This window comes from Zootoca vivipara, chromosome 11, assembly GCF_963506605.1.
Source record: "Zootoca vivipara chromosome 11, rZooViv1.1, whole genome shotgun sequence".
Taxonomy (NCBI): Eukaryota; Metazoa; Chordata; class Lepidosauria; order Squamata; family Lacertidae; genus Zootoca; species Zootoca vivipara.
In genome coordinates this window covers 21,418,075-21,431,706 of record NC_083286.1, presented here as the reverse complement: position 1 = coordinate 21,431,706, position 13,632 = coordinate 21,418,075, and the positions used below count along the sequence as shown (strand labels likewise).

The following is a 13,632-nucleotide window of genomic DNA, read 5'->3' as shown; positions in this document are numbered from 1 at the left end:
TGGTACATTCCACGTCCTCCTCATGTTTCGACAAGAGGGGGAGCGACTAGCGAGTGACCTGAGAGCACGTTTGGTATATGCCAGACGATTGAAACCTGTCTGGGCTACGGTGGTTTCCTGCAGAAATCAATGAATGGCGCGGTCTGCCCTGGTCTTCTCTCTCTCCTCCCCCGCACCCCCCTCTCTAGCAGCAATGGTTTGCCCCGAAGCTGAGGCTATAAGTAGCGACCGGAAGGGGAAGGGCGTCCCTTTTACCGCTCTCGGCGCGCTAAGGAGGTGGCTGTTGCGAGAGCCGCTGAGGGCAGGGGCAGAGTAATACCAAGCGGGGTGTTCGAAAAGCGCGGGAAGAGCTGCGGGGGCTGGAGCCAACCAAGTGAGTAAAGCTGGTGGGGGGGAGAGGGGGCTCATATGTGTTGGCAAGGAAGGCGGGAAACAGAAAGCGGGTGAGGGGAGACGCAGGCATGGAGGTTTCGCTGAGGGGATTGAAGTGAGCCGGAGTCCCACAGACTCTGCCGTTTCGTCTCTCCCTCGAAAGTATCCCGGGCTCTGCGGTTTATCCCCTCGCGGAGGTGCAGTTCCCAGCAGCCCTTTTAAACGAACCGCAGCGCCCTAAGGAAGAAAGCGCTTCCTTCGAAGGCCGCAGCCTCTGCCGGCGGGAGCTGCTTCAGGCCGGGGGTTGGCGAAAGCTCCGCGCGTGCCGCTTTAAGCTTCCGCGGGGGCCCGAGGTATGAACATCCCCCCCAAAAAAATAAGCCCAGCGGTTAAAAGTAAAGGCCCTACGCGCTCTTTTTTTTCTCTTCCCTTGCCGCCGGGGGACTGAGCAAGGCGGGCATGTAGGAGGCCATACCGGCCCCTGAGGGAGCTCGTCCTCTCGCGCGAATGGGCGCGCGGAGGCTGCGGGGTCTTTTTGCTGCTGCTGCTGCTGCTGCTGCTTAGCGCGTGGTGTTAGTGGGGCCGCGGGGGCACTGAGGCAAGTAATGGCGGCATAGCATGGCCGCCTCGGATTCGCGCCCTGTCGAGCCCCAGGAGGCGGTGTTGGTTGGGCTTGACGGGACAGGCTAGCACGAGGGGGGGGGGCTCATCACTTTTCGATAGGAAGCGGGGATATTTCGCACGTGTGGCAAGTTCGCTGTGAGCGCAAACACGCACACAGTGCACAGCAGCTCTTCTCCTGTTTCTCAGCAGCTCTTCTCCTGTTTCTTTCTAGAGAGAAAAGGGTTAGGGGTAAATGAGATTTTGTGAGAAAGAAGCCATAGACGAAAGAAAAGTGGAGGATTTTTTTTTTCATTTCAGTATTCTTACAAACAGCCAGGCTTATTAAAATACAGTATGCTGAAGTGCGGGAAATGTATACAGCTCTTTAATGTATAGGCATGCAGGTGCAGATCTTTGCTTGCTTGGTTGGTTTTGGTTCCTTTGTGTCATCTTGCCTTCAGTGTTGCCCGTTCGTTTTGGTTGCTAATGAACGTGGTGTCAGAGAAGGCATAGAACAAATCCCCCCCTTGCAACTTTTCCCTATGCTAGGAATTGTTCCTAGCAGGCTTGTTGTATGTGGGACATCTCTAGGTTTGTCTGCCCATGGCTCCTTGAAAGTCTTATGTGTAGTTTCTTTCTCTTCATTTTAAGTTTTTTGAAAAATTTAAAGCTCTTCTCTGAATAAAGACTTAACACTTCAGCTTGACTGCAGTCCTATTTTCACAATGTGAGTAATAGGGTGATGACTTTTCTCAAAAATTATTTCCTGTAGCACAAATGGATGAGCTTTTGCCTATTAATGACTAAAATGAGGTGTATTCCATTGAAATATTTAAAAAGGTCACACACAGTTTTTAAATTTTTTGTATGCCGTTTTACCATTTCATAAAATTGTATTAACAATTCTATTTATTAAAAAATGTTCAAGCTGGATGTTTGTTGGCGAAAACCTTGCTCCATAACAGCTTGACCGATTCGTATCAAATTTGGACACATCGCCACATTCCACAATGGGGAGTGTTCTTAGCAACATAGGGTATACAAATATCACACCTGCGCAAGGTAAAAAGACCCTTTTTGGGACCTCAAAACTCAGCCAGCAGACCCTGCCGGGCATGCTGGGAAAAGAACCTACAGGAGAGGTAGCAAAACATTGCCCTCTAGCGGCTTCTATACTATTCCTGCAGCTAAAAAAAGTTTCCCCCTGGCAGAGCTCCGTCGGCCATTTGCGAGCTCGCCTCTCCCACCGCAAGAAGCAACAACTTTCCGGTGGCCCCTCCACGACCTGTGTGCAGCCGGGACACGCAAACCGGTAATTGAAAAGGGGGGCGAAGAAGATGATAAATGAAAACGGGGGTGGGGACAGAGAAGGGGCAGACAGAAGTTAAACAGGGGAACTTCTATTTCACAAAATCAGCCGCAGCCGGGTCAGCTAGTATTTACGTTAAGGCCTTTTCTATTTCAGTTGCCGAGTAGAAGACAACATGTCGTTCAAGAAGAGCTTTTCTAACACTGAGAAGAACAAGGAAATCTGGACAAAGAATTTAGTCCAGTTTCAAGCGCCATCAAGAAGAGGCAACGTGGCAATTTATGAAGTACCGTTGAGTGAACAGAGTCACATGCCCCTGAAAAACCACGTCATTGGACGCTTCAAATTTCTTCAATCCACGGCCAAAGAACGGAGAGAGAGGATTGGTCTAATTGCTGTGGAGCTTAAAGCCCTATGGAGCAAAACATTGAACTTCCCGCATGTATCTGATCAAGCCATTTGTGCAAAACTAGCAAACCTTCTGAAGGACTATGAGCGATGCAGAAAGAAACAAAACTTTGATTCCTTGAATGAACTGTTTGACGTGACAAAGGTGAAAGGCGAATGGATGTGCAAAGAGGATGAGAACCTCTACAAACTGCAAATTGAGAGCAAGGGTAAGGTTGGTTATTCCACTAACAAATGTGTTGGTGCAAAGACCATCCACCCATCCAAGCGAAAGAAGGCAATGGAAGCCACTGTGTCACCAGAGTCAACACTTACCAGCTCAGCGCCACCTGATTGTTCCGAAAGTTACACGGACTCATGCAACAACAGCAAAGACAGTCCTTGGGAGGATGAGAATGAAGCATCAACGAGCACAAGGAAGCATAACCCAACAGGAATGAGATCCCCTTCGTGAAGTTTCAACAGATCCCAAACATCAGCAATGCACGCTGGAACTCTCGTGCCACTCTAGCCCTTCTTGCGTTTTGATGAACTATCTGCAGTCCTGAATGACTACCCAAGAGGTCTCAAATGCTTGAAAACCAACTGGAAAACAGATAAATCTCCAATCAACATTGCTTGAAGCAACCAGTGCTGTGAGCGTGTGATCAGTTATGCAAGACTTGCACGACTCCTGCCGCAACAAGGACAACCTCCCACCGAGATTCATCTTGTCCAATGACATTATCGTGAATAATTGACTTCCTTGTGTGTTTGATGGTCCTATATAATGTATATATGTGACTCTAAAGCAGGGGTCCCCAAACCTACCCGGCTTCGGGCCGGTGCCCATTGTGCTGATCGCGCGGAGGGTGGGGGCACGTGCGCACACGCTTGCAGGCACTGCAGCGCACTTCCAGGTCAGAAAAAAGCGCTGAAAATTGTTGGTGCGCATGGGCCTCCCCCGACCTGGAAGTGCACCGGAAATGACGTTTGCACAAGCATGCAAACGTTATTTCCGGTGCACTTCCGGGTCAGAAGAGGCCCATATGCATGCGCAGAAACGATTTTCAGCATTTTTTTTTTCGACCTGGAAGTGCGCCGCTGTGCCGGTAAGAGTGGGTGGTGGCGGTGGGGGTCATCACGGGCCAGATAAAAGAGGGGGACCCCTGCTCTAAAGCTTGGGTTCAATTTTATATCTGCTTACAGTGACTTCAAAAAATGGTCAAAAAACTGATGAACAAAATTTTTAAAATCATTTTGTGCGTGAGGTTTTTTTTAATCAAATCTCTTTCAATGTAAGCTTATCTAATTATGATACAGGGAAATGAGGTTGTAAAAAAGTCATCACCCTGGTGGGTAACAAAGAGCATAGGACCAAACGACATGACACAATTAACAATTGCCTGAATGTTTTTTTTTAAGTAAATTGGTGCAAACACCTGAGCAGTGGCTAAGGGAGGGACCCCCACAACGCAGTAGCATAGTGTGTAGTTTGCTCTAAAGACTAATCTCATGCCAGTGCTTAGTTAAATCAGCCTCTCTTCAAACTTCAAAATTACTGGGTTGTTATCCCTGGTATATTCCATATGTTTATTTGGCCACACTGTATACCAGTACAGACAAAGCTTTCTCTGATTGAAGGAATCTGTGGGAAAGACTTCTAGCATTTTCACTCTTCCTTGCAACCACATGGGTTGGTGACAGTGTAATTTGCTAGTTTGCTCAGAAGTACATTCCACTGTTTGGGACAGACCCTGAAAAGGGGCATTTGCTAAGAGTGAACTCCATAACCACTTTTGCAAGTGAAACTTCCTGGGATTAATGTGACCTTATGTGCTAAATGTGTACCATGCAGGTTCCCTCTTACAAGATTGCATTATGTAGTTTCTCTAACTGAGGCACTATGTGGGCTATTTTTAAAGCGAAATGATTTGTAGTCCTACAAAAATGGCTGGTTCATTGTACTGTATTATTGTTTCTTTTTTATTTTTCAGGTATAGGCAAAACGCACAGAGTTTTGACGAAACACTTCACTTCAGAATATAGGTGTGAGTACATTGTGTTATTCTATCTTCATACAGTTCACTTCTTTAGTGGTCAGAGAGGCCCTCTTTAGGGTCATTCCACGCCAAATCACCTGGTGCCTACAAAAAATTATTTGTAGATACCTATGAGATAACCTCAAATTAATTTTTTTAATATTAATCTGAGTTGTGAGAGCACGAGTATTAAAATAGGTGATTTGGTGTGGAATGACCCCAATAGTAATCATGTTAACATGTTTTTCACATAATACTTATGTTTGCTATACATCGTATTTGCTGTGCACTTCAGAGTTGCACAGATTCTTTAAGTGTTTACCTTTTCTGTGCCTTCTGCCATGGCTGAGTAAACGCTTTGATTTTCCTCCTCAGTGTGGTCATTGGCTATGTTCACCGTGACCTAGCCACACATTTAGTCCACAACACTTTGATATCGATCCACATTTTGCAGCATGTAATTTTGCCTTTGTGTTGCCCATTCATTACTTTCACTAGTGAATGTGGTGTCAGAAAAGGCATATATTAACTTTGGCTGTCATACTAGTGGGAGTTGGTTATGGTTATGTACCTTCTCTGTATTTCAGTTAAAACACACCATTTTGTGTGTGGGTCATTCCAAGTCATTACAATGAGGTCATGTTACCCTCTGTCTCTGATGTTGATGAAATTTGGTGTACACCCTTCCCTTATGGTTGAAAGAAACCCCCTTAATTCCCCCCCATCTCAAATTAATTCATAAAATTAGCATGAGCTTGGAAAATGCCAAATAGGTATCAGTGAAGACAGTATAGTGACACTTCTAACTTGTAAGTTATCCCCTTCCCATGCTATAGTACAAGTCCTCACACGATATTCTAGGCCAGGGCAGTCTAACTTTTCATACCAAGTGCGTTGCAAGAGTAGCCTACTTGGATCTGGAACCCACAGGCCGTGCACTGAGCAACCCCAAAATTTGATGAGGTGCTGGGCTTTGGGAAGGATGCATGAGGTTCTGGTAGGGTCTTTGGGCCCTTCCCCTCCCTCCCAAAGCTAAAGGTAAAGGTAAAGGGGCCCCTGACCATTAGGTCCAGTCGTGACCGACTCTGGGGTTGCGCGCTCATCTCGCATTATTGGCCGAGGGAGCCGGCGTATAGCTTCCAGGTCATGTGGCCAGCATGACAAAGCTGCTTCTGGCAAACCAGAGCAGCACATGGAAACACCGTTTACCTTCCCGCTGTAGCGGTTCCTATTTATCTACTTGCATTTTGACGTGCTTTCGAACTGCTAGGTTGGCAGAAGCTGGGACCGAGGAACGGGAGCTCACCCCGTCACAGGGATTCGAACCGCCGACCTTCTGATCAGCAGGCCCTAGGCTCAGTGATTTAACCACAGCGCCACCTGGGTCCCCCTCCCAAAGCTAGGCAAGCACAATGTGATTTTTGCAAAAATTTGTGTTTGGCAAAACTTGTGACTAGAAGTTGAAATGAAGCTTTTTTCCCCCTTCTATCTGCAGTTGCCAAAATGAGTGAGCTACCCACTAAAAGAAGCAGGATTTCTATTTCTGATACAAAGTGGGAAGCAAGTCCTTGTTTCACAGCAGCACAACTATCGCCTGCAGTGCAATCCAGGAATGCTATAATTGCATCTTTTAAAGTTGCAAATGTGATGGCTAAGAAAAGAAAATCTTTTGAAGATGGGACGATGAAGAAGATGATATTGGTTGTTGGGGAGTACCTTTTTGAAGGGTTGTCTAATAAAAATGATATAATTGCAGCAATAAAAATGTTGGATCTGTCTGGAGAAACACTTTCCAGAAGAATTGAGGCCATTTCAAGTGACTTGGAGCATCAACTACAGACTGATTTGCACAAATGTCTTTGGTTTTCACTTCAGCTTGATGACTCCACATACATGATAGACACTTCCCAGTTAATAGTCATTGTAAGGATGGTATTTGGTGATCTTTCTGTAAAAGAAGAGCTTCTCAAAATACTACCTCTAAAAGGAACAGGAGGTGAAGATTTATTTCAGACTTTCAGAAAATATGCCAAGGAAATAAACTTGCCTCTTCACAAATTGTCATCCATCACCACTAATGGAACACTTGCAATGGTGGACTGTATCAATAGGTTCATTGCCCACTACAAGAAAGATGCATCTCTCCCAAAGTTTGTTTCATATCACTGCATTATTCACCAGGAAGCATTGTGTGCTGAAATACTCCAGGTTAAACATATCATGGATATTACTACAGAAATAATAAACGCCATTCAGTCTGACTGCTTGCAGCACAAACTTTTAAAGGTACTCTTTGAGGATTTGGATGCTGAATATAACGGCGACCTCTTGTACACTGAAGATGGGTAGCTGAGTGGAAAGGTGTTGGTCAGATTTTTAAACCTGATTGAAGAAATAAAGGAGTTCTTAAAGTCTGAAGATCGGTACATTGAGCAACTTGATGACAGGCTTTGGTTGATTGATTTGGCTTTCCTTTCTGATTTGATGCAAAAATTAAACAGTTTGAACACTGAGTTTTGTAGAGAAAAAAGCCATATTTCTGGCATGATCTCTTCAATCAATTCCTTCAAGGGTAAACTTAAGTTGTGGAAGTCACACTTCCATAGGAAATCATTACTCTGTTTCCCTTCAATGAAGCAAGTTGTTGGTGATGGTGATTTCAACAGCAAACCATTTGTTGACCAACTTGAAACACTTGAGGATCACTTCCAGGCTCGATTTCAACAACTAGCTGTTATTGAACCACTTGTGGCATTTTTGGAAACCCCATTCCAGTCTGTTGATGTCCCAGATATAGCAGCAGTCATTGAGGAACTGTGTCAGGCTGGTGTAGAAGAAATAGAGCGAGAGATTGTGGACCTTCAAAGTGATGTGGTTTTAAAATCTAATTCAAGACATTGCAATTTTTGGAATCTGGTTGATCCTCAAAAGTTTCCCTTGTTGAGGAAGGCTGCTGCAAAGATAAAATCTTACTTTGGATCAACTTACCTAAGCAATTACTCTTCCTGGCAAAGAAATGTATTGAATCAGAAAACACAGCACAGTTGACTAAAGAGCAGCTGCATGACTGTTTGAGAGCTGCATTGTCTTCATACATCCCCAATTATAACAAGCTTGCAGCTGACGTGGAGTGCCCAGCATCACACTAGTCTAGCTTAGAATAGTGTGTTTCAGCACTGACCAGGTGAGGTTTTTTTAATCGGGAATAATTAATTAAACCTGGAAATACTATTACAAGACCTGGTAACCTTTCCACACCTGTAGCTCTTGCTGTGGGCTGAATATAGAGATGTAATTACAAAAAGTACAGTACACCCATTGGTGACTTACAGATTAGCAATTATTAGTAGCCTAGGAAGTGGGTGATGGTTTACCCCAAGCCCTTTATCAGCATTTGATGATGTGGAGGTGAAAATGAGTGAGGAAGATGAGGGTGCAAGAAGGCTGAATTCTTAAAGAGTTTTGAGAATAAGCCCCAATGGACACCTACAGACCTGGAAATGCACAGAATCCAGCAGAAAAAGAAATTGGCAGTGTGAGCAAAAAGAGAAAAGGTTGAGCACATAGTTAAGGACTATGGCCCACTGAATTCAGTGGGATTTTCTTCTGATTTAACATGCCCAGAGGAAAGAGGAAGAAAATATGATTGGGCAGGATATGAAGAGAAACACAAATTGAGGACTGGGAGCCAGGTACAGGCACTTTACTTGAGGTAGGCTTCATTTGCTTTCAGGCAGGTAAAGGTGGTGGCTTTGCTGGGTTGTATTCCAACAAGTGAAATAACTTCTTGGAAATAGGGTAGGTAGGCAGGGGTTAAGGCACAGTGGCTTGTCCATTATGTCAGCAAAATACGCACGTGTACCTTTATGTATACACCCACTTCATTCTGTTCGTTTTGCCAGGGTCTTGTCCTTCGCTGTTCGTACACTCTCCTTATTTTTCCCATCTGGGAAGCAAGGCTTGAGGAGCAGGATACACATCCAGGACATGGGAAGTGCCATGAGAACAGATTATTTTGGCCCCATGGCAACTGTCTCACCATTACTGATCATCCACGTGGGGTGTAGCTATTTTAACTGCACAGGGGCAAAAGCCATAGGTACTTCTACACTTCTGCTTGATGGGAGAAAGTGGTCTACCCAGGCCAATGAGTAGTAATAATTTATAATTATACCCCACCCATTAAGTAAGAGATCATTTACAGCACGGGTGTCAAACACAAGGCCCGGGGGCCTAATCCGGCTCGCCAGACCTCGTCATGTGGCCTGCGTAGCCGACGCCGACACTAACCACTAACAGTAGTTCTGCAGCCTGCGATTGGCCGAGGGTCAAAACCGGGGGCGGGGCTGCAGGCAGAGCCCGGGGCGCTGACGAGCCGCGCTGATGGCCTTGGCCAGGGAATTTCAATTTCGAATGAGGCTGAGGGAGGCGGTGGCACAGCGGCCAGACGGGGAAGTGAGATGCAGGAGGAGGAGGAGGAAGCCCGCCGAGGAGGTAGGAAAGCCCTACAGGCGCCGCCGGCAAAGTTGGTGCCGGGACGGAGCAGCGCTGGATTTTTTTGGGCGGGCTTTGCTGTTGTCTCCGAGAGCGAGTGAGGCGGCACTGGGGAGCCTCCGCCCGCCGCTTCCCTTCCTCTCCTCGGCTGCATCCGGGAGGTGGGCGAGCAAGCGGGCGAAAGGGACGCGGAGTGAGCCTGAGGGGGAAGTAGGCGAAGCGCAACAGCCGCTCTCTTGATGGAGCCGGGTTTCTCTTCCCTCTTCCCCCATTTTCTCCTCACAGACACTCGGGAGGGTGCCTGGCTTTTGCTCTGCCCCCCACCCCCGAGCCGCCCTTTGGCTTCTCAGTTCCAGCGGAGCTGCTCCCCGGGGGGCGGCCGGGAGGGAGGCGACGACGACGGCACGGGTTCCTGCTCTTCCCGCTCTGCCGCTGCCTCCTCTCAGCCCCTTGTGATGTAGGGCTCCAGATGGAGTCGCCTCGCGGTTTGAGTAGGTGGGAGGGGAAATTTTTTTGGGGGGGGGAGGTTTTCAAGCCTCCTCTGCCTGCAGTCCCGGTAGGGAGAGGCGGCGGCGAAGACGACAACAGCGCGGGTGGGGGGAACAGCAGCTCTGAGGCGAAGATGCACGTCCGCTGGGGCTGCCGCCGCCTTCCTCCTCGGGAAATCCGCTGCCCTCCCTCAGCGTGAGGGGAAGGGACTCTGGCGCTGAGGAGGGAGGATGCAAAAGCAAAGCAGGGAGTTGGCGCTGCACTGCATGTTCCTGCCCCTCTCCAAAGCATGGGGTGGGTTGCAGCGTGTGGCATCCTGCCTAGCGGGGTTTGGGTGTGCGCAGGGCGGGAGAGGGAAGCCCTCTTTCCATCTGCAGGTTTTTAATCCCAGCAGTGGCTTTCTCCTTCCTGCCGAAGGTTTAGTTGAGCCCCACCCCCCGGAAGCCGTCAATCCCCACCTTTTGTTCAAATTTCCCTCGTTTACATCCCCTCCCACACACGCGCCACAACGCAGGAATGTGATCCACGTGGGGGCGGGAATGAGCTTACATTATTACAAAAAACAGTAATAATTGAATGCAGTGACAATAATTTATGATAAGAGTGGACACATAGTCCTACAGACACAACCGGCCCTTTGAGGGTGACCAAACTGCTGATGCGGCCCCTGATGAATTTGAGTTTGACATCCCTGATTTACAGCTATGGACCTGGTTGCTAGGGATGCTCCTGGATCCACTGCAGCATGGCAGGCAATTTGAGAAGTGGATTGATAAATGCTCTGCTCTTCCCATGCTTTTGGTGAAACAAGTGTCAGGTGGTGAAGCTATGTTAGATAATTAATAGTTCACAGTGATAAAGGTTTGAGTTTCTACATTAGAAAAAAATACCAAAATAAATTTGGCTGGGGCAACCTTCACAAAAATACGGTCACGGTTAGCGGACCAAATGCAAGATGTCCACTTAAATGCTCTAAAAATGACTTTTACCACCCTTTTCACATAACTGAATCAGCACAGCACATTGTATATAAATACAGGTCAAACTAATAAACAAAACTTAAAAAATGAGATTGCCACCAGTTAATAACTACTTCAAAAATTAGGGTAACCTAAATTCATTTCTTGTGGCACATTTTCTGTTTGGTTGCTGGATAATTAATAGCGGATTGTTTTCTTTTGCAGGAATATGTATCTACAGTATCAGCTGCAACATGCTAGCAGAAGCCTATATCAAGAAGGAGAGGGAAAGTAATGTGTAAATGTTACCTATTGGATTGTGATATTTGCACCTTGAAAGTAAATAGGGTAAACTTGTGAACATGCCTTGCTTCATTGCAACCGCTCACCACCAGACCACGAACAGACTCTTGTTGATGGTATATAGTTTCCAATCTATTGTTCCAGTAAGCTTTGCACACAGGGGTTTTAAAGTTAAAACATTGATGCAGATTGGGATTGAAAATTAACACCTGCCACTGAAGTATCAGTAGTTTAACATGATGTGGCTTATTCTGCTCAACTTCTGTGTCAGAGGTAATTTCATGTATAGGTATAGAGAAACATCTGTACACAGCATCTGTGTATGTTCACTTTAAAAATAAATCAATTTCAAAACACCATGGTTGCTAGATGCGTCTTTCTCACCCATAAACAGTGTGATACACACAAGAAAGCTGCTGCCATAAAAGTTACTAGGAGAAAAGCAAAATCAAACCAGTGTTTGTGGGCAATCCAAAATTCTCCCCTGCAATTAAGATGTTCTGCCGTTTGCAGGAAATTAAAAATGGGAGTATCTCACAATTGTAAAATCAAGTGGACAGCAACAATGAGCAAGCAGGAATGTTTAATCATCCAGTTTGCGTGTTTCCTTGGAGTGGAAGGATGGAGAAATGAAACCTGTACTCTTTTGATATCCAGAGTTGGTGCTATTGTAATGCCTCTCTCCTTGCCATTCTTTTAATCTGTTTCTAGGCCCTGTACACTAGGAAGCAACATCTGGAGGGCCCCTCCTTGCTCCTAAGCATTGGTTGTTTAAGGATATTTCATTACATCATAGCACCTTAAGTCAAAGGTGGTGGCAACTCATTTCAAAATGCTATAGCTACACCTTTTACAGCTGAACACTTCTCTGTTCTAAACTCTTAATTTGATGCCTCATTCATAGCTCTATGAACTTCCCCAACTCCGTTCTCATTGTGAGATTTGTAGTTGTTGGGAGGGTACCAGGTTAGGGAAGCCTGCTCTAGAATCCCAATAAAAGATCCTAAAAACATCGGCAACAATAGCATGAATCTTAAGGACCTAATTTTAGGACATTAAAAATTGGAAGGCTGCATACCAGACGAGTCTCGCTTTTGTGTAACTAAGCAGGATGTAGAATTCACTGTATAAAGTTCAGTTCTGATAAAATAATCAACATTGCTAGGCAAGTATAGGCATATGAATTACAGCCCTTGCTCTTAAATTCAGAAAACATTTACTATTGCACATTTGGCAAGTACATTGCTTTTGTATCTTTGCTGATACTTCCATTTTTTGAATCAAGTCACCCAGCGCGTTGTCCATGGTTAACAATCGGCTATAACTAGTTTTTGGAACAGGAGTAATTATTATCTAAAGCCTTTACTTTCATAGATCTTCCAGTAAGCCAACAGCTGTTTTGTTCAATCCTCTGATCTTACTGGTGTTATCCTTCAGAGCAATTGTCCTCGTCCTCAAGAAATATTTCATAGTTTAAATCTTTGCTTTAATTCAGGTCAAAAATCCCATCTGTGCAGTTTTAAGTGTAGTTGGACTTCTGTACCATTTGAAAATGCCAAGGAACAGCACCCTCTCACAGTCCTTTACTAGAAGAATCAGGTCTCTGTCTTAAGCCGTGAAGCTTGTACAATTTTTATTGTCTTTGCACTGTGCTTTCCATCCAGGTTGTTGATGGGTGCCTGTGCCTTTTCTTCTGTTAGGCTGTCCTTAGATCCATTTCGCCTCTGAAGAGAAAGAAAATGCATTACTAAAAATGTAATGCACAACCAATGAGAATTAAGTCACATTCTGTGTTCTGGTTACAGTCCTGCAAAAAGAATTACTGAAGACAATGCTTTTGGCTTTTAAAAATTAGTCAAAAATTGGGGGACATCTTATACATAGATGGTGAATGCACAGGGGCTCTGGTTGTGGCTCTGACTCTGGTGCGGGAGGCCTGGGCTTGGGTTCAGGCTCTGACATGGGCAGCCTGGACTCTGGCTCTGGCCTGCTTTCTTAATTTTGGGTTTAAAAAAATAGGGGCTGCCTTATACACAGAAAAATACAGTACTACAGCCTTATCTCGGAAGTTGAACAGAATCCGTTCCAGAAGTCTGTTTGACTTCTGAAATGTTCAACTTCCAAAGCGCGGCTTCTGACTGGCTACAGGAAGTTCCTGCAGCCAATCAGAAGCCCTGTCGGATGTTCAGCTTCCGAAAGAATATTTGAAAACCGAAACACCCATTTCCGGGTTTTGATCGTTCGGGAGCCGAAACGTTCAATTCCCCAACGATTAAAACGACCAATGTTTGGGAGCCCGAGGTATGACTATACTCCCAATATAAACACTGATTTACTGAAAGCAATGCAGAAAGCTTTCAAACTTCAACAAATGACCTAATGACTAAATTGAAATTAACATTGTAATGCATGGGATTGAGAGTGCATCTGCGGAAGGATCCTAAATTCATTAAATTTAAATGGGGCGAGGTGGCATTGGAATTGCTTGGCATTTGATTTCAGCAACATCCAAATACTGTTTGGTAAGTGTTAACAGCATATCATCCTATAACAGAATCAATTAGGATGGAGGCGGGTGGCAGGATGGGTGAGTTGGTGAATGACTGTAAGAATGAGGGAATGTAAGAAGTTAGGGCAAACTCTGCCCTCCAGATGTTTTGGAACTACAACTCCC

General features: G+C 45.5%; 2 protein-coding genes and 2 non-coding genes across 8 annotated transcripts in view; 3 read left to right on the top strand and 1 right to left on the bottom strand.

Moving 5' to 3' along the window:
• The first annotated feature begins 263 nt into the window (after positions 1 to 263).
• Positions 264 to 12,760, top strand: LOC118077031 (general transcription factor II-I repeat domain-containing protein 2). The gene is made up of 4 exons (XM_035100320.2): positions 264 to 373; positions 4,669 to 4,722; positions 6,209 to 7,897; positions 10,881 to 12,760. The coding sequence occupies exon 3, from the start codon at positions 6,217 to 6,219 to the stop codon at positions 7,060 to 7,062; it is 846 nt and encodes a 281-aa protein (XP_034956211.1). The 5' UTR covers positions 264 to 373; positions 4,669 to 4,722; positions 6,209 to 6,216; the 3' UTR covers positions 7,063 to 7,897; positions 10,881 to 12,760.
• On the top strand, positions 1,428 to 1,562 carry LOC118077044 (small nucleolar RNA SNORA13). Its single transcript, XR_004691600.1, has one exon. It is a non-coding gene; the product is annotated as a small nucleolar RNA SNORA13 (small nucleolar RNA).
• Positions 5,178 to 5,311, top strand: LOC118077043 (small nucleolar RNA SNORA13). The gene has a single exon (XR_004691599.1). It is a non-coding gene; the product is annotated as a small nucleolar RNA SNORA13 (small nucleolar RNA).
• The window catches only part of EPB41L4A (erythrocyte membrane protein band 4.1 like 4A), a 103,657-nt gene continuing 102,182 nt past the window's right edge, over positions 12,158 to 13,632 (bottom strand). For 4 of the 5 annotated variants that reach the window (XM_060280157.1, XM_035100315.2, XM_060280160.1 and 1 more), the window contains one exon: positions 12,158 to 12,682. In XM_060280157.1, coding sequence (XP_060136140.1) covers positions 12,554 to 12,682 — 129 coding nt within the window. In that variant the 3' untranslated portion in view covers positions 12,158 to 12,553. Of the gene's footprint in view, positions 12,706 to 13,632 lie in introns of all 5 variants that reach the window. The other variant, XM_060280159.1, reaches the window with a different exon arrangement.

Coding starts and splice junctions, on each gene's coding strand:
- LOC118077031 (XM_035100320.2), top strand. CDS start 6,217: ATGAGTGAGCTACCCACTAAAAGAAGCAGGATTTCTATTTCTGATACA.